The sequence below is a fragment of the Podarcis bocagei genome (assembly GCF_964188305.1).
Source record: "Podarcis bocagei genome assembly, chromosome: 3".
Taxonomy (NCBI): domain Eukaryota; kingdom Metazoa; phylum Chordata; class Lepidosauria; order Squamata; family Lacertidae; genus Podarcis; species Podarcis bocagei.
In genome coordinates, this window is record NC_138127.1 from 52,171,019 (window position 1) to 52,191,268 (window position 20,250).

Genomic DNA, 20,250 nt, shown 5'->3' on the forward strand with positions numbered 1-20,250 from the left:
TAAAATAGTATAGCATGCATATTGGATAGCTTCTTGGCAGTTACTCTAGCCTCTATAAAAACTACATGATTTCAAGTGGTGTGGTAAGGTAATTTTAGACTCTGTACTTAAAAGTATTACGGAGGGTACCAGCTTTAGAAGGCAGTGTTTATTATTTTGTTACTTCAAAATGTGGTATATCAGCCCTGTTGAGTGGGGCCCTGAACTTCTGCTCCAAAGTTCTGCCCTCTAAGCAGTTTATGTAAGGTAATATTAAATATTCATAGGAAAATACTGATAAAATCAACGCTTTTTAAAAAGTAGGCATAATATATCATAATATAGATAAAATCAACCTCCTTAAAAACTAATATACACAAAAATATTTTTTTTAGCAGACATTGCACACAGTACAACAAACAAGCTTGCCTATAGGCAGGGAGTTCTGAAGAACAGTGCTGCCATAATAAAATATTTATTTATCTCAAGTGTGCAATGAACAGTAAATGGCTCTTGTTAAAGTAATTCTCCCTCTCCGGTACATAAACTGCAGATTCTGGGGTTCTTCCTCATCCAAATCTAGGCAGAGTTGAGGAAGTGTAAGCAATTACCAATAAATTAATTAAAGAAGCATGTTTCCCTCATTCTCCTCACAGGTTAGATGGAACAGCATTCTTCACCCTCTCCTTGACTTGGCTGTTTAACAAGAGTGCCTCTTCCTCTTTGGGTGGGCCTTATAACTTTAACCTATAAGTGTTATGTGTATACTTTAGGTGTGCCCTGCCTGGGGAGCTATGTGAGTGCTGTGTTGTGTGCGCTCCCCTTCCTGTCCTTGGTGGGTTATGCTCCAAAACAGTGGTTGTGAGGAGCATGAAGGGATTCAGATCTCTACCTGGAGGGATGCTTCAGAACTCACAGTAGGGGTCAGTTTTGGCTGTGCCGCTTGGGCTGATAAGAGTGAGGGCAGAGTGGCATCGCCATGGGTGTTGTATGTATGATGATGCAATGGTGTGTGCTACAGATGCGCCTATCTTGCTGAGAGTTCATTGGCTCCCTCCATGGGTGGGCAGCATGTGGGCATGGCTGGCATCGCAGTCGCAGCTTAGTGGGCACTGGCTGTTTTCAGGGGTGTTGAGGGCTTGTTTGCCATTTTCGTATTGCATTTTCTCATTGGGTGTGTTGTCCCTCCCAGCTGAGCACACACCAGAGCCATCAGCAATTCCACAAACATTCCCCAGCCCTATCGTTTTAGTGGGCAACATCCTTGTAGCCCCTTTCTGTTGTTTCCACTGTCTCTTTTTGTACGTCATTTGATTTTTTTTTGTTACGATTTTCTCTATGTTGTACCCAGTGCTGGGGTTGGTGGGCTATGAATCTTTTTTCTTGATACATAAATAAAAATCATGTGGCCCCATTACAGATATGTCTTATGTGCCGCCGCCACCACACTACAGAAAGCGTTATGCGTCCAGCCAGGCGAGTATGTTGCGCTTTGCTCCCTGCCGGCGACACTGCGAGACTTTTCACCCCCTAAAACTGAGCTCTGCCTCAAACGCCTACCCACATTGCACTGCAAATAAAACTGCAAATGTGCCTTATGGGCCATGCCGCTGTTATTTATAGCCCGACAGGAGAACCAGTCACATGCTTCCGTTTAAAGGAGCAGCCAGCTTCCCACAACCTCGGCTGTGAAACCCCTCGCCGTCCTCCGCAACCCCAAGAACCCAGCCTTCTACCCCACCCCTCCGCTCATCACCAAGAGGTTCCCCCCTTCCCGGCCCGCTCCCCTTTATTCCATGTACTGCGCCTGCGCACACCAGCCGCGGTTGCCCGGCGGCGGCGCCCGTTCAGAATGTCGAGCGCGCGGGGGGGCGGGGGAGCGGCCCCTCCCTCCGGCGGACGCGAGGCAGCGGCGGCGGCAGCTGCTGCTGCGGGAGGGAAGGAGGCGGCGCCTGTGTCGGCGCTGGAGGTTGTGTCCTTCCTGGGGAAACTGCTGTGCGCAGTCGCGGCACTGAAGGCGGCTCTCTACCTGCTCCGCAGAGTCTGTCTAGCTATGGCCTGGAAGTCAGGAGGCGCCAGTCACTCCGAGCTCATCCACAACCTCCGCAGTGAGTGCGTCTGTGGTGTGCGCGCCGGGGCCGGTGGCCAAGGAAGGGGGTGGGAGGAGGAGGAGGCAGAAGGAGGGGCCAGGGCGCGCGCAGTCCATTCATGTACCACACATACACAAGCGCGCGCGCGCGCGAACCCCGTCGCTAGGGAGTGACCGTTAGTTGTCGGCCCTCAGAAGCGCGCGCTGGGGTGCCTTCGCCAACGGCCTTCGCGCCTGGCGGCTGCTGGAGACGTGGGCGGGTGGGAGGTCGCGAGCACCGCGGGGGGGGGGTGGAGAGAGAGAAGAGAGTCCCCGCAGTCGAGCGGGTGTGTCTCGGTGCGGCGGGAGCTTGCTTGAGGGCGGTGGCTGCTGTCGGCCACTACTGGAAGAGAGCAGGGCTGAGTCCCTCCGCTGTTTCGCAAGCGGGGAAGCGGCAGCGGCAGCCTCGGCTGTCCACGCAGCTTCGCCGCTGGGCCCGGCAGTCGTGGTAGTCTCTCTCTCTCTCCCGGTTCCGTTTCCGTTTCCCGCGTCTTAAGGGGGAAGGCAGCTAAACGGCCGGCTCTCAGCTGTGAGCATCGCGCGTCGGACCTGCCAAACGTCTTTTTAATATAAAATAAATAAACATTATGCGGGTTACCTACTGCAGGGGGCATGTGCTATGTAGTATCCCACCCACAGGTAAACAACCGATGCATAGCTCACAAAAGCCGGAAAGTGCCAGGTTTTTCAAGTCGTTAAAGGCAAAGTTAGGTTTCAGGTTCATGTGACTGCAGAGAAGAATGAAACCATCTAAATCTAAAATGTCCCTTGGATAGTGTGGCAGCTGCTCTTTCGCTCTCCCCTCAGACATTATGCAACCGTCTAGTGAGTCTCTTGGGGTGCTTCTCATCCGTTCAGCTGTTAACATCTTTGTTTGCCTGGGAGCCACCACCCATGTTAATGTGTGCTGCAAATGCGAATCCCATAATGAGAAAGTTGGATGAAATGGATAATTTGTTGTTTTTATTTATTTACAATAATTAATTAACAGCCTAATCAAAAAAAGTCACTTATTGGTGCACACAAAACTAATATCAATATACAATTCAACAACATTTAAAAGCAGGTACGCATAACTTGTTTACATGGCCAGGTTTGCTGAAATAAAGTTTTTAGTCGGTGTCTAAAGCAGCATAATGAAGCTGTTTGTTCAGTGCAAGTTTTGCGCATTGAAGCTGTGGAAGTAGGCACATAAGGGGCTAGATGACCCCACAGACAAACTGCTCCCAAGCTGTTACGGGCTTTATATGCTAATAGTAAGACCTTGAACTTGGCCTGATAGCAAATCAGCAGCTAGTGCAGTTCTTTGAGTTGCTAGTAGGTTCTCCTGTCAGCGATAATGCTATAGCATTCTGCTCTGACTGCATCTTTCAGAGCAATTGCAAGGAAAGCCCTGCATATATCATACTTTAGTAATCCACTTTCAGAATTACTAATGCCCTGGGTTACTTTGGGCAAGCTATCCTAGTTGAGGAATGGCTGAAGCTGGTGGAAGGTGCTCCTAGCTACAGAGATCACCTGAGCCTAGTTAGTGACAGCTGGATCCAGGAATAACCCCAGACCATTTACCTGCATCTTCTGAGGAAGTGTAACTCCCATCCTTGGAGGCAACTGGCCCGTTTCTGGGACACAGGAACCACTCACCCACAGAGCCTCAGCCTTGCTTGGATCAAAGTTCTGTTTATATGTCCTCATCCAGCCTACCATTGCATCCAGGCACTAGGCCACCACTTGTGCAGCCTCTCCTGTTTCAGATTTTATTGAGAAATAGAGTTGAGTGTTCCAATATGTAGTCTTTTCATATGCTTTTTCTTACCCTGAAACTATCTTTTGAGGGGTGGGAAAGGCATACAATAAATTATTATCAGCATCTTGCTTCAAATGTCCTAATAACCATTCCTAGCAGTTTCATATAGATATTAAATAACATTGGTGATAGTATAACACCCTGTGGCACTGTCATGGGACGAAAAACCAATTCCCCAGTCTTACTTTCTCGACTCGGTCCTGTAGGTAAAATTTCAAAAAATCTCTGTAAGCTATTTAGGAGGATAGCATGGCAGATAGATTGAGGAGGAGGGACTTATTCTTCTTGTTCCATTCTCAGTAAAAGTGATTTATAAGGGCAGCCAAGGCAGATTTGGTCACATGGCCAGGCCTAAACCCAGATTGGAATCAGTAGATAAACAGTATCCAGAAATGCTTACCGGCACCTCCCCACTCCCCAATGTTAAAAGTGTGGCACTTACTGTATCAACTTCATGGTGAATTCTGGCACAGGGTTGATTTCTTTAGGAGTGGATGTTGTTTCTTTCAAGTCAGGGATCACCCCTTCACACTATGAAGTGTTAACCATGCCCTCAGTCCAACCAGTCACACCCCTCTGCTAGATTTAATAAGCCAAGAAGGAGCCATGGTTTGGTACAGAGGAACAAATGCCTTGTTTACATCACCAGGCTGCATAAATCGAAAGTAATCCCACAATATATGACAATCTGTGGTAGTGATACCACAAATATAAATTAGTGATGTCATTTGTTTGATGGAGTTGTGATTTTTGTTTATTAAAGCATTTGGGGCTATTACTAAATTATATGGGTTTGTACAAAAAGCACCCAAATAAATGAGCAGCAGATCTCGAAAGTAAGAATCTTGAGTTCCCATTCCTGCTCCATGAAGTATTTTACAGGAGAAGCTGGTTGGAAAAGATTTATAGGTCTAAGTCAAAAATCATTTGCAGCAGCTCCTGCTGTCTGTTCCTGCTTTCATATTGCAACTAAGCAAAAAGCTTTAGTATCCTGTTTGTTGTATTTGGGAATGCAGCAAGTGGTTTAAATAGCAGAGTAATAAACAGTTGGAAATTTTTTGAGATTTGTTTTATATTACATTGTATCTTAATACTTTTTTCTGTTATATATGTCTATAAACTCATTATAGGACAGCAGCTTTTAAATTTTGGAGGCAGTTTTAGTATGTGTCAGTCTCTACTTGCTAAATAATAATAATAATAAAAATAATTTTTATTTATTTATTCCCCACCCATCTGGCTGGGTTACCCCAGCCACTCTGGGCGGCGTCCAACATATATAAAAACACAATAAAACATCAAATATTAATATTTGATAATATTTGATAATACAATGTAAAAAACTCACAACATATCAAATAAATGACTATTCAATAATCCATTAGAATCTAATAGTAAGCAGTTGTTTACCATAAATAAATTGGACATGTGGCTTTTTTATGCCTCTGACAACAGAGCAATTAGACTGCTGAGACCACATAACACCGATCCTGAAAGACCTACATTGGCTCCCAGTACATTTCCGAGCACAATTCAAAGTGTTGGTGCTGACCTTTAAAGCCCTAACAGCCTCGGCCCAGTATACCTGAAGGAGCGTCTCCACCCCATCATTCACTGAGGTCCAGCTCCGAGGGCCTTCTGGCGGTTCCCTCACTACGAGAAGTGAAGTTACAGGGAACCAGGCAGAAGGCCTTCTCAGTAGTGGCGCCCACCCTGTGAAACACCCTCTCATCAGATGTCAAGGAAATAAAGAACTATCTGACTTTTAGAAGACACCTGAAGGCAGCTCTGTTTAGGGATGATGTATTTTTTATATTTTGTGGGAAGCCGCCCAGAGTGGCTGGGGAAACCCAGCCAGACGGGTGAGGTTTTATTTATTTATTTATACTTCTATAATAGAAACATAACTTTGCAACATTCTGACTTCAACAGCACATGCATAGTTATATTTTATGACTGTGTATATCCATAATACTCATTTTATTTTGTTTCTTATTCATCTATTTCCAGTATTTTATATTTATCCTTTGTAGAAAAATATGCGTAGGTGGCCAGAAGGATCTAGATCAATAAATATACAAAAATAATAATTAAGTGCAGAACAGGAGTCAAAGACAACACCAGAAAGATCTAACTTAAGGAGTTTAAATCTAACTAAAAAGAGAAGGTATGCTGAAGTTAATTTTTTCTGTCTGGCCTGCCAGATATTTAAAAACATTTATCTATTCAGAACATATGGCTTCTTCCACCAACCCATCACTGGAAAATCAATGATACTGTCTAGCAAAGCAATAGCGTTTCCTGAGAATAGTGTAGGGAAGGTGGGCTTGTGTTATTTCTCTCCCTACGCCCCTCTCTTATTCTTGATGTTGTAGGGATGAAGAGTTAAAAGCTACATCATAGTTTATTAATCAGGTAGGGGTGTGAGCAGGGACTTAAATAAGCTGCAGATTTGTTTCAGAACCTTTTGCAACATAAATATGTATGGTGCTTGCAGGACAACGACATGATGTAGTTTGAATTTTGCTACTAAATAATGAATATGACTCTTAGTACTTAAAAACCTTGGAAAGTGTTACATAAATTCTAGTGCTGCTTTGCAAATTTTGGATGACAATTTCAGAATGATTTTCACAGCCCTAAAAATGATAGAAATGTGATAAAATGAAATAGTAAATATCCAGAAATGTGACACAGATAGGGTGGTATTCAGCTAGGTATTAGTGAACTCGTTGAAATTAATGAGCATGACTAAATATTATTTTAAAACCTGATTCTTCCCCTGTAAAATCATGCTCAACTGTCGTTTTTAAATCTTCTGATCAAGAAGCTAACCAATCACTGTGTCAAAGATCACATTTACTTCCAAAATTCACCCTTAAAACCATTCTAGTTTGAAATCTAGAAAAAAAATGATCTGAAAAAAAATCTAGGCTCTTACAAAGCTCTGTTTTCTGTTGCAGCTACTAAAAAAAGAAAGTTTTTTTTTTACTAGTAGATAGTGCTCCACATCTGGGGTGAAATGTTAGTTATCAGACAGTTATTTTTCTCCCCTTCCCCCTTGTTATCTTCTAGTCATTTCCTGATTTTAAAAAACTGTTTTTCAAAATGAAATGTAGTGGCGTTCCAACCCCCTTGCCTGTGACTATTTTGTTCATTCTCATAGCAAAGGTGAACATATTACGGGTATGAAGATTATTAAACAATTCATAGTTTCTTGAACTCTCTTCTCAGGCTTATCTATAACTTGTACTATTGCTGAACCACAATGCAGTAGTGTATTTCTTATTTTACTACATAGTTGGGAAGAGACCATAGTTCAGTACCTGAGCACATTATTTCACACAAAATTCCCAGTTCAATCCCTGGCACCACCTGTTAAGCGGGTCAGATAGCAGATGGGAAAGACATCTGCCTGAGACTCTGGAGCTGCCAGAGACAGAACTGGACTATGTGGACAAATAGTCCAACTTGGAATAAGGCAGTTTTTATTATCTTAGATGTTGCAGAATTATTTCTTCTGCAAGAATCTAGTTCTGCAATCCACAGAAACAGGGACAACCCTTAATTAGTTTAAAGCGAGGTAAGGAAGCTGGACCAATAGGGACCATACAGGTACTGTATTCTAATAATGAAGCACGGTTATCATATTTAGTTGTAAATCTATTTTTATGCTGTTGCAGCTGTACTCTGAAGCTTTTCTCATTTGTTCTTCTAAAAAAATGGGAGGTTAGGAACTGGTTGACCAAAAAATAAATAAAACAACACACTTATTGAGGGGGTGGGAACCAGCATGACTTGGTATCAGTGCTAAACATGTGCTGATATGATGCTTGTCAACAAAGGTACCATAGTCCCAGCCACTAAATCAGTAATCAAGGCAGTCAGGAACTGGATTGTACATTGTGGATGTTAATTCAATTTGCATGTGTTTTCTCATTGACAACTATGCTGAAATAAGATTAGAAGATACACTCTCAGGGTAATGCCCCATCTAGAGTTCACATATTTTCTTTCTGGAAATTGTGGCACATTTTTCAGAGTGCGGAACTGAAGAAACTCAGATGTGTTGATACACATTGGATTTGCCAGGCTTTATATAACTCAAAAGAGCTGCAGTGGTCTATTCTTTGCTGTGTTAGAACAAGTATAGCTGAATTTTGGTTACATGTGTTCTCTGCTGCAGTCCCATTCTTGCCTGGATTTCAGTGCTGTATGTGCTTAGCTGCTCTGCTAAAGAAGAACTTAGGAAATGTGGCACATAACCTTAGCAAGGTGGGGGGGGGGGGACCAATCCAGAAACAGTCAATCACATGCCAAAGTCCTAGATGAGGAATTTGTCCAAACAGGCAAGACTAATATTTGGCCCACCCCAAAATTCAGGTTTTATCTGGAAGCACTTACACCCAGGCCATCTCTAGAATAACAAAGGGACTGGCAGGGATAGGATAAAGCGCTTTTCCCACTCTGAACCCTTAAATAGCTGAGTATAACAATAACATCAGCACTACGCAGTCCAGAAGACTCGTGGTCCGACTTCTAATTTATTTTGACAGTGGGTTTTCATAGTAATGTTGAAGTGATGAATTTCAGCTTCCATAATTTGCAGATAAACTAACAGCAGTATATCACTGCTGTAGGCTATATTTTAAAGTATCATCTTCCTGAAGTTCCCCGATGTGAGTTGGTTCACTTCAGAGCTGCTGAAGAAGGGAAAAGCCAAAACATTTTGCTACAAGAATGTAATCTCTTTTTTATAATCTCTTTTGTAATATATATATTGTTTCAGTAATTAACTCAATCCTTCCTGGATTCATAGCAGACATTTGTATTGCTGTTTGAGTCTTGAAAAATTCTCTCCTATAAAAGTTTACAACTGAGCATTACATCAGTTGACTGACCTCTTGTGTTTTTTCTGAAGACTGTGGTACATTTTATTTTGTAGTTTCAGTATAATGGTATTGTGGAATAATATTCCCTTATATTTTGATTTGCCTTTCTTCCAGAAAATGGAATAATCAAGTCAGATAAAGTATTTGAAGTAATGCTTGCAACAGACCGCTGCCATTATGCAAAATGCAACCCATATATGGATTCTCCTCAATCAATAGGTATGAAAATTATGTATTCAAAGTCTTTAATGATGACTAAAAGCTTTATTTTCCTAAGGCCTTGTTGTGTTGAACCAAAGGTGAACTGTTCCAGAAGTGTTGCAAATGCCATCTCGTTAGTCAAGATAACTCTACAATTAATTGGTTGTTGTTGTAGCAATGATTTGCTCTTGAAAACTGTTTCTTTGTCATTATAATACTTCAGAAATGATATATCTAAGTCCTCATTTGTTGGCTAGCAAAGGTGCTAATGTTGAACATTTTGATAAGTGAGCTGTTTTGTTACTCATATCATTCTTTAAATGTTTCATAGGATTTCAAGCAACAATCAGTGCTCCACACATGGTAAGCGTTATATTTATATACTATCAGACTGCCTCCTTTAACAACTAAACTTTCATTTTCCTCTTTCTACCCTGATGAAACACCCCAGTGCAGTACATGGTGGGGGGAACCTAATGCTTATCCCCCACACCCTTTTTAAGTTACAGATAGGTAGCCGTGTTGGTCTGCCATAGATACATAGATACACTGAAACTGAAAGAGTTTCAGTGTATCTGAAGAAGTGTGCATGCACATGAAAGCTCATACTAATGACAAACTTAGTTGGTCTTTAAGGTGGTACTGGAAGGATTTTTTAAAAATTCTTTCCCCCGACCCTTTTTAAGGATACTGTTAGTTATTAGTGGTTTAAGAAGGTAGGTTTTTTCCCTCTCCCTCATGTTTTTCTTTGTGGGTGGGGTTGGCTTCCAACTCTGACACCCGTTAACATTCCATATCATAGTTGCTGTCAATAGTAGACTTGATTGATAGATTCACAGTCTGCCTGGCACAAGTTTCTTTTGAATGCTTTTCTGTCTTTCTGTGTCTAGGCTCATTATGTAAGCTCAATAGATTTTATTAGGGTTTATAGAGAAAAATACAAAACTTAATAGCAAATCTTAAGCTCATGGGTTCTTGTCAGATAACCTTTGGGGGTCCTAAAAGCCATTTTTCATTTAGTAACATATTTCTTTGTATACTGGGCTCGATCCTCTGAACTGTTATTGTGTAAATGGACAATTCTGAAATCAAATTTGGGTAGATAAAGGGTTTGGGGATCTTTTTACATTTACAAATTGACAGTTGATATACTTACTTTATGTGGTTTGAAATTGCAGCTCTTAAATTGTGAAATTGTTTGATATCTATAACAGCTTGATTGAGTTCAGTTACTGGATTCTCTGTAGGGAATTGCATAGTTTGAATTCTTTATGAAAGAACATAAAATCATAGCATTGTACACTGGGCAAAACCAAAAGTAAAATACCAACATCTTTTCCTTTTTTCCTTTGGTCAGCATGCATATGCTCTAGAACTCCTATATGAACAATTACATGAAGGAGCCAAAGCCCTTGATGTAGGATCTGGAAGTGGAATTCTTTCTGCATGCTTTGCACGAATGGTGAGAGGACAATTCTTAACCACTTACAATAAATATATGACTCTTGTTAGGTTTCTGTGTGCGTTACAAAATGCTTTATTTTTTATGTCTTTACAAGAGAATTGCAAGGACTTGATTCTGATATTATTTTATACTTTTAGAAGGATAGGTCTTTTTGGGTACCTTTACAGCAATGCCTTACTGTTTCAATAAAGTCCAGCTCATAAACTTCAGTGAAGAACATGAAGCAATACTAGCTCAAATCAGCTCATATTTTTGTTTTTTGTATTTAATGCCACCTAATAGTTGGATTGAATATTTTGAAGAAAGAACAGCCTATGAAGTATGGAAGTAGTCCATTCTGGGGCAAATTCCTGTGTAATGCTTAGTAATAATAACCTGAAAAAGGATACTTTAAAACAGGGCTAGGGATCCTCAGGGCTAAGGGATCCCTCCAGACCTCTCTGTCTGGCTCTTGGGACTCTCCCCCAGTGATGCTCATTCTCAGACCTCATTGGCCCTGCTCTGCACCCTCCTTAAGTGCTTTTACCTTGCTGGAATATGCATTGTGAAAATGCCTCTTGTCTGCCTGGGTAGAAGATGCAGAGATGTGTAGAAGCATTTGACTTGTATGTGGCTGGAATAAAGCTTACTGTACAAATGTAAGAATTGCATCCATTGCTCTGCTGACTTGTTGCCTCTGGCCCATTGACCATCAGCATGCAGGTTCCCCAGAAGGTTGCTCATGAGGCATTCATGCTGCAAAATGTTTCACATCCCCACTTCAATACCTTCCTCAGTGATTTTTCTTACTGATCATGTAAGAAAGCAAGCAGGGGTATGCAGGATTTTCTGTTTCTATTTTCTTTTGCAGAGTGTGCGATGTGTATGACATGCCATTAATATAGAAGTAGACTCCAGACTCTGCATTCTTCTTTTAACATCAACTTGCAACATGGAACACACTCTTATTTTTTTAAAAAACCCATCATATTTCTTTCCCATAATCTTGTAAGAAAATAAGAACTGCCAAGGTCCATCTAGTTCAGTATTCTTTTTCCAGCTAGTGGCTCCTTTCCATCATCTCAGTATATCTTAAGAAACCCTGAACTTTAAAAAAAGTTGCCTTGTCACCTGTGTAATCCTGCTTAGGTGAATCAGCAGTCAATACTAGTGCTGAACAGATTATATTGTATTATATTTCAAATGCCAATAGAATGTTAAGTTAAAAAAAAAGTTCTGTACATAACAAAATAAGTTGCTATTCATGTATTTCATAGTAAAACTGCTAACATGCAGCACTGGTTTGAGGCCTTAAAATATTCATATCTTCTTGGAATGTTAATTAAAATATCTTAATATGAAAAAAAATTGGGAAATGACTTCATAAGTATGGACCATGAGAAACTCAAAAGTATTTATGGCAATAACTTTATTAGAGGAAACTTGCATGCCAAACATTCTAAGGCAAAATGGATGTGGTGAAACTGGGGTAAGAGAAACAGATAGATAGATAATAGGAAAAACCCATACAGTGGTGCCTCGCAAGACGAAAAGAATCCGTTCTGTGAGTCTCTTCGTCTAGCGGTTTTTTCGTCTTGCGAAGCAAGCCCATTGACGGATTAGCGGATTAGCGCTATTAGCGGCTTTTAGCGGCTTATCGGCTTAGCAGATAAGCGGATAAGCCGCTTAGCGGCTTAGAAAAAGGGGGGGGGGAAGGAAAAAAAACCCACAGGAACTCGCAAGACATTTTCGTCTTGCGAAGCAAGCCCATAGGAAATTCGTCTTGCGAAGCACCTCCAAAACGGAAAACTCTTTCGTCTAGCGAGTTTTCCGTCTTGCGAGGCATTTGTCTTGCGGGGCACCACTATATTAGGTTTTATCCTTCGTCTCCTGTAGCCTTTGCTTATAACTTCAATTGAAAGTAAAAGTAAGAAACTGAATACATACATAGTACATTCCGTACCAAAATAAACTTGTTTTGTTTCAGGTTGGTCCCAAAGGACAAGTTGTAGGAATTGATCATATCAAAGAGTTGGTAGATGACTCAATAAATAATGTTAAAAAGGACGATCCCCTATTGTTATCTTCAGGAAGAGTGAAACTGATTGGTAGGTACTGGAGTATATTAACAGTAAAAAATAGGTATAGGAATATGGTTGTTCACTGCAGGGTCTTACTTTTTGTAGTAGGTTTTCTATGAAATATAAACAACTAGAGTAGTTAGGTTTACTATCCAACTTATATAATTTTATTTAATTATTATGTTTACTTTTTGATGGGGTTTTTTAAACAAAAACCTTCCAAACCCACTAATAACTTCATTTTCAGTTACATGTGCTTAGGTCTGTAATCTTTTGCAAGCTACTGTGCTTAGTGACCAGGTCATGGGATCCGATCTAAGAAGTTTAGCGTTGGCACAGGGAGTCATAGCCTTTCAAACTGGGTTTCATTTGTGGGTCCACTCTGTAAAAGTGTTTCCTTTTTATGGCACTGCAGTTGCACAAGAGCAGAAATCACTAGGAGCCCTTTCCAATCCTCATGTACAGCTGCCATTTGTTCTGTCCACATCTGGCTGCATTTAGTGAACTACTGCTGTTTGGTACTAATTCCCTGGAACCCAGGTCGTTCATTCCCAGTAGAAATTTCAGTTGGGAATCTGATTAAAATTTAGGAGGCTAATTGTGGCTATTTTTAATTTCAACATTTTTTTGCTGGTTCCACATAAATTCATAAACTTAGTTAAGATTTCATCTATGAGTTCAGTGTCTTGAATAAGCTGAGGACAATATGAAGTCAGCTGTTCCTCATCCTTGTATATATCTTTCCCCCCCTTGTAGTGGGAGATGGAAGGCTGGGATATTCTGAAGAAGCTCCATATGATGCTATTCATGTAGGAGCTGCTGCACCAGTTGTTCCCCAAGCAGTAAGTGATTTATGCATATATATGGTACATATTGTTTCCTATGATTTTTCTTTATTAATTGAAATAATTAATTGGATGCTTATACCTGCTTTAAATGATGGGCTTTTTAATTAGATTTCATTAAATGAAACACATTACAACAGTGGAATTTGATTTGGTATACTAATAGGTGATATTGATGTTTTTTGGAATTGGGGGTGATGGTGGTTTGGAAATGAAAAGCTTTGCACAGGGCAGGCCCAAATCCCTTTTAATTTTTTCAAGGCAAATAAAGACTGGGACATTCCAAACTATCCCCTCTCCTTTTACCTGTTTCCAGAACTTAGCTTCCAGTAATTTTTCAGGGGGAAGGGCTAGAACTGTGGGCCGTGTCTCAGACCATTAGGCCTAAAAGCTCTTACCATCAAGGAGTATAATACAATATTGTTTGTTATTTTACATTGTACAAGGTAGGGATCTTAGAGTTGTATCCATCTATGTAATTAAGACTCAAGAGCAGACCCATTGAAATTAATGGACCTAAATTAGTAATTTCCATTAATTTCAATGGGTCTGCTTTGAGTATAACTAACACTGCTTAGGAGTACACTTGCTGTGAATAATTAACTTTTTTTAAATTTATAGCTTATAGATCAATTAAAGCCTGGTGGAAGGTTAATATTACCTGTTGGACCTGCTGGAGGAAACCAGATGCTGGAACAGTACGATAAGCTAGAAGATGGCAGTGTCAAAATGAAGCCTCTGATGGGAGTGATATATGTGCCTTTAACAGATAAGGAGAAGCAGTGGTCCAGGTGGAAGTGATTTTCTGTTCAACTTTCTTCTTCCACACACTTACACATACAAGGTGAAAGGGTCTTGAATCTTGATTCTTAAGACATAGCTTGCCAAGGCTGCTTTTGCTCCCTGCTTTCTGCTTGACTCTACCACCAAAAGCAACCTCTTGCATTGTTACATCACCACATGCAAGTTTTTGTGTGTCTCATTAAATGCTGGGGAAAATACCATTGCATTGATTGCGTTTATTTCATTTTTCATTATAACTTGTGTCTTCTTGAGGTTCTCTAGTATAAGCTAAAAATATTACCTACATTTTGAGACTAAAGTATTCCCAAAATACAAAGTTCTTATTGCTGTCTTGGGTTAGATTTTGATAAGTATGCATTATAAGCAAGGTGCAATAGATCAGACTGTGTTTCACACTGCAAGTGTCTGCCTGACTTCTATAAAGGAAAGGAATTTCCCAGTTTTCAAAAGTTAAACATTGCTCAGAAACCTTTAGAGCAAGCAATCTAATTACGGATATTTTTACATGTTAGTTGTTTAGCTTTAAGACAAGTTCACTATAGTTGATCAAAAGCAACCCAAGCCCAAATACTTTACATTTGCTATTTTCAAAGAAGTTGGTATTGGATGTGCGATAATGTTTGTCATATTTTCTTCAAGCTGACAAACTTTTCATTTTCAACAAGCTACCAGGTCACAGAGATTTTTAACTCTGGGAGCTGTCAGGGTTTGTGGATAGCTTTGTAGTTTAGGGCACACATAACAGAGTAATCAGTGCTAAAAGGGTGCCTATCATTAGCATGCATATGAATAAGTCAGCAGTCCTGCACAGCTGGCTAGATAGAAATGCTTGTGAACTGTCTTTGTTGATGAGATAAACACATGCCTGATTAGCTCTCCAAATCTATAAAGTTTTACTTTGACATTTAATAAAAATGTAGCATTTCTAGACACTTTACAGCTGTAGAAATATCTGTGCAAAAATAAACTAATTAATTTTGCTTTTCTGCCTTCAATGGAAGGCTCACTGTTTTGTGGGAACAGTACTGAGCTACTGCGTAGCATACCGATAACTTCATGAATGAATTGCTTCTGACCAAAAGCTGCTACAAAAAGCTTGTTTTATATTCAGAGACCTAGATTATGCTGAGCAAATTAATATTTGCTATTTGTTTAAATGCTATATTAATATTTTATTGATGGATAGCCTTTGCTTCCGAAGCAGATTTAGTAGAGCCTTATAACTTATTACTGCTACTAAAAAACCTGAGCCTATGACAAGCAACAGTTACCTCTAGGTTAGTGTGCAATTTCCCATTTTCACCAAAATAGTGTTTTTTTGCTGATAATGGAGAGATAGCTCTACACAGCTAGTATAGGCTGTGTATAGCCCTCTTAGCCTCAAATAACTGCTGGCAACAGATGCATGGTATTCACATTCTCCCACTCAGTGAAGGTTGCATATTTGGTTATGTCCTTGTAACGTCCTGGGTAGAAGCAGAAACCTTCACCCCTGCAGTTGCTGTTTGGAAGGCAGATAGGTATATTTTCTGTTTTTATGTAATAGATAGATAAAGGTGATATGGTGTAGTGTGTCATAAAATAGGAAGGTCTTCTTTTCATTAAAATCTCCATTAAAGCTAAACACTTTTGAGCTTAGCTATTAGTCTATCCATTATTTGAAAACTGACTGAAGTGCCTCAAACAGAACCTCCATTTGGAAATTGGTTATAAATATTGACAGATCTGAATGAAGCCTACTGAAGATCAAGAAGGTGTTGCAACAGTCATTAATACAGATATTGCTTAAAGAATTTAGAAACATCAGAGCAACTGGAAGAAGATTCAGTTTACAAAAATGTCAGCTAGCACTCCCGAGATACAAGCTAACAGCTAGTGCAGTGAAGAAAATGCAGAATGAGTAAGCTGGTCAGTAGGTTTTATGCTTACATTTCAATTAATCTGATCTCCCTACCTGTAGGGATCAAGCCATGTGTCTACTTATTTGCAAATAATAATAATAATAATAATAACAACAAATTATTTATATTATTTATACATTGGACACTTCGTTGTGAGAGAAGCTGGATTGGGGCCAGTTCACATAACTGCTTTCTTTTCCCAAGCCTTACTTTTTACAGCACTCCGTTGTGGTGATAGATATGGCTGTCATCACAAGGTGATTGCAAAAATCTGTCTATTTAAATACTGCTCATCAAAGTAATCGTATTTCAGAATGAGCTTACAAACTAAAATGTACATCCATTTATTTGAATGTATGTAAAATTCTAAAAGGTTTCAATTTGAACCACCACAAATATAATCATGAGGAAATCATATCAGGGTTGTGCTTCTGCAGCAAAAGTTCTTAAGCCACAAAAATGCAAGTCTCCAGAAGACCATGACCACAAGACACAATTCCACCTCAGAAGTCCTTGCTGCTGCTGCTGCTGCTCCTTTGCTCTGCTTTACACCCCAAATCATTGCATGGCTTTTTCTTGGATTATATTTCCCCCCACAACCAGTGATGGCACCAGAAAAAATGGGGGCACAGAAGGGGCTGAGCATATGGTGGGCGAGTTGTTTTCTGAAATTAACATAACAGAATATGCTAATGACAGCAAGGGGGAGCCATGTGGAGGTGGCTCAAGCTCCTTGTTGGGGGGGGGCACGCCAAAGAGTTGATAGAATAGCAGTAGTATGAAGTCGTGTATATGGTTTCTGACATTTATGTACGCTTTTACTTTGCCTGTTAGAAAGATACTTGAATACTGTATTTGTATATTCTCTATTGCTATAGAAGAAGCTACACACATCTATTCCACTCTGAATCTTTGTCCTTGGCTTCAGGTTTTTCAGTGGTATAGGTACTATTTAGTCCTGGATCAGTTAAAATCAGTTGAGAAAGATGTTCTGAAAAACAAGCAGTATTTTATAATTTGTATTGCTCTGTAATTAGCTACTGCTTTGGTCCATGCCTCATCGTTATAACAGTGGAATCAAAGGCTCTGTTCTTTCTGGTTTGTGGATAGGGAACTATAGGTGAAGCAAAGTAACTAGTTCAGACCCCCTCGGCAAGTCCATGACTTGAACTGAACTCCTCAGATGTAAGTCTACCATATTGCAGGCCAACTAGACTTCAAGTGCAGATGTAGGTCCTGTTCAAAAAAACAAATTAGCATTAAGAGGCAATGAAAAGCAGCAGGAGTAGTTGAAGAGTTTGAGCCTTTCCTTGCTTGCTGTTTCTCAGCTACATATATCCTCCTGCCACTCTCCACAAGGAATTCACAAATTCAATGCCTTGTTTGCCCCAGGGTGGTCTACATTCCTCTGGACAGAACAAGGGTCTCCCTGTTCACTGGATGGGGAGCCTGTTATCAACACTATGAAGTCTAATTTTGAACTTAGGTTTCACATTTTGCAGCCTTTGGTGCAGGTTCCAAGAATAACTGGACTATAATGGCAAATGAATCTACAGTATATGGTATACAAAGAGCTAAAGCATTATCTTCTTCAGTAAAAAGGTAGACTTGTGATTTTACAGCTAATGGCATTTTAAATGACATTGACCGAAGCATAGGAAGTATTTTTGCTTTATGTGGCACTACTAGTTTGATATTCTTGACCCTTCTTTTGGCTTAAGTACCTGAACAGGCTTATTCAATTTTGCTGCAGTATCTGAGAACGAGTTTAATTTTGAGGAGTTAAAGTGGAAGACTAGACTTGTAATTTTTGTCCTCTTTTTGCAGGGATGAAATGTAAAAGCTACGTCATCTGACCCAAACATAGTGTTAACAGTGGACTGCTCATCTCCAATTCTTAAAAGCTTTTCAAAACCAACAGCATTGCAGCTTGTTTTGGACTTTGTTACACTGTTATCAGCATGGAAAAGTGTGGTGTTTTTTATTTTGTAGAAGTTAATGCAAGTTTGATAATGAACTGATGGAAAGTTTAAATCTGGGCAAATGTTTCTTTTCAACATGCCCTTATTTTCACCTGTTTAAAGAAGTGAAATATGTCTGCAGAAAGCCAGACAGACCTGCAATTTGTTATCTTCTTTATTTTGGATTGGGAAACGTTCTGAACACTTCTTTCAGCTCCAGTGTTCGTCCATCAAACCGCTTATCTGCACTTTCTGACACTACATGCACACTATATGGTTCCTGTGTTCAGCTGTCTTCTAGATGCTACTAAAATGAGATTAAGTTCTTCAAAGCTTTCAGCGTGGTGTCATAGACTAGCATGTAGTATATACAATCAGCTGCTTTCTTCCCTTTAAAAATCAGATATCGTGTATATAAACTTCAAGACATCAGAAGTGACAGCTCTTGTTGAATACACTGCTGTTCAAGATGGACATAACTGACATAGTTTTCTCCCTTTTACTTGTAGAATAACTTAGAGGTTTATAGTAGAGTATTGTTTGCAAATTTGATGTACCTGAATTTAAAACTGTATAACAAATACTGTGTAAGCTATGTCCTAATCATTGAACAGTTTATGCAATGCTGCTTTGCCAAATAAAATTCAAAACAAAAAGGGTTTGCAAGTGCTATTTTTAATGGGAAGGTGTCTGGGTAGTTGACCCATTTGCTAAACATTAGAAAAGACTTTTACCAACAGCTAATTTTCAGAAGTGTGAAAGTTCTTGTGTGATCCTTATGTTGTTTTTGAAACACATGTTCACTTTCTCCTGTTGTACCTGCAAGGAGACACTTGCTTTTTTAAAAAAGCAACACACCTTGAGTGCTTATTGTAACAGAAGTGTGTGGTTTTGTGTGCAGCTGTTGCTACCTATCAGGTAGTGTACATAATCCCTGATGTTTCAAAGATAGGGCATAGATCTGCACAGAATTTGCATATGATTTGTGTCACATGCAAATTTGTGTCCTTTTTGTAGGTTGAGTGCCTAAAAAATAAATATGTGTCCATAAAAATAATAAAAGGCACACAGAATGTGACTAGGTAAAGCTTTTCCCTTCATATTATTTCCATACTAGAAAATATTTAACCTGTTGAACTCTTCTGCCTGCCACACAGCTATTAAAGACACAATAACCATGCTTTCCCCCTATGCCAACCCTAAACCAAAGCCTAGGTGGCAGTCCTATATTCACTTAACCTCAGAATAAGCTCCATTAAACCCAAAGACGTGCAATCTATAAACTTCAATGAAAGCAGAAATGTGTAGTAATTGTTTTACTGTTTTAACTGCTTTATTCTAATTGTGATAAATCATCAGTATCAAGATCAGGGCTTTTTCAGCTGGAACTCACTGGAACTCGGCTCTGGCACCCATCAGGTGGGCACCAATGCCATTCTAAGGGAACAAGGGAGGTGTCCATGGTGAGTCCCAGCGCCTCTTTTTCTAGAAAAATAGCACTGATCAAGATGACCTTTTGAAAAGCATATCTAATACAGGAAGAGGATGAGAGAAGAGATCCCAAAGATTTGAGCATTACAGAAGCACATTGTAAGGATCAATATATTTGCTGTTGCTTGTCAGATACTTTTAAAGGCAAATAGAGAGTTAGCTTATTTTCCAGACAATACAAATCATTATGCAAACAGAGGTTTAGGGGAATGGAGAACACTGGCATAATTGTCTTTGCAGGCATTGTTGTTACGTGGTGATGAATAAATCACCAGTTCCAATAGCCCTGTTGAACATCTTTTAGTTGTTCAAGCACGTTTACAAATGCTGCAAAGGACCTCATTTATTTTTCTTCATAAAATGCATGCAATATGTAATGGCTCCATTATTTTTAGAATGTTTGCAAAAACGATTATGCTACAGCCTACCTAGCAAAAGGCTGGTAGGCCTGACAGGAGCAAACGGAACTTGAGAAGCACTGAAACAATGGGAAATGTTTTAAGAAAGAAAAATTAAGGTGAGTATTTAAACCAAAAAGTGCTTTTTTGCACTGCCTCTTACAGTTTGGAGAAATAAGCTCACAGCAGTAGAAAAGGACTGCCTTGTACAATGCTAGCTACTCTGTGCTAGGTTTTATGTCTGGGTAAATGAGAATGAGGCTATGGGCATGGCAGGGTAGATTTAACTCCTCTCTCCCCCCAACCCCAATGATCCCC

At 39.8% G+C, this 20,250-nt stretch overlaps 1 protein-coding gene and 1 long non-coding RNA gene across 11 annotated transcripts in view; one reads left to right on the forward strand and one right to left on the reverse strand.

Moving 5' to 3' along the window:
* LOC308583372 overlaps positions 1 to 20,250 on the reverse strand; it is a 444,074-nt gene that overhangs the window by 35,538 nt on the left and 388,286 nt on the right. The gene's annotated exons all lie outside the window — the stretch shown is intronic.
* On the forward strand, positions 1,847 to 18,699 carry PCMT1 (protein-L-isoaspartate (D-aspartate) O-methyltransferase). 10 transcript variants are annotated; one of them, XM_081187230.1, is made up of 9 exons: positions 1,847 to 2,087; positions 8,921 to 9,025; positions 9,339 to 9,370; positions 10,365 to 10,469; positions 12,439 to 12,559; positions 13,289 to 13,374; positions 13,999 to 14,168; positions 15,980 to 16,077; positions 17,910 to 18,699. In XM_081187230.1, exons 1-9 carry the CDS (start codon positions 2,033 to 2,035, stop codon positions 17,936 to 17,938), a joined length of 801 nt encoding a protein of 266 aa, XP_081043356.1. In that variant the 5' UTR covers positions 1,847 to 2,032; the 3' UTR covers positions 17,939 to 18,699. The 10 variants fall into 10 exon arrangements, 6 of the variants coding, with proteins under 6 accessions (XP_081043356.1, XP_081043355.1, XP_081043357.1 ...); XR_014006167.1 differs by having other exon boundaries at positions 1,851 to 2,087; positions 15,905 to 16,089; XR_014006168.1 differs by having other exon boundaries at positions 1,851 to 2,087; positions 15,973 to 16,089.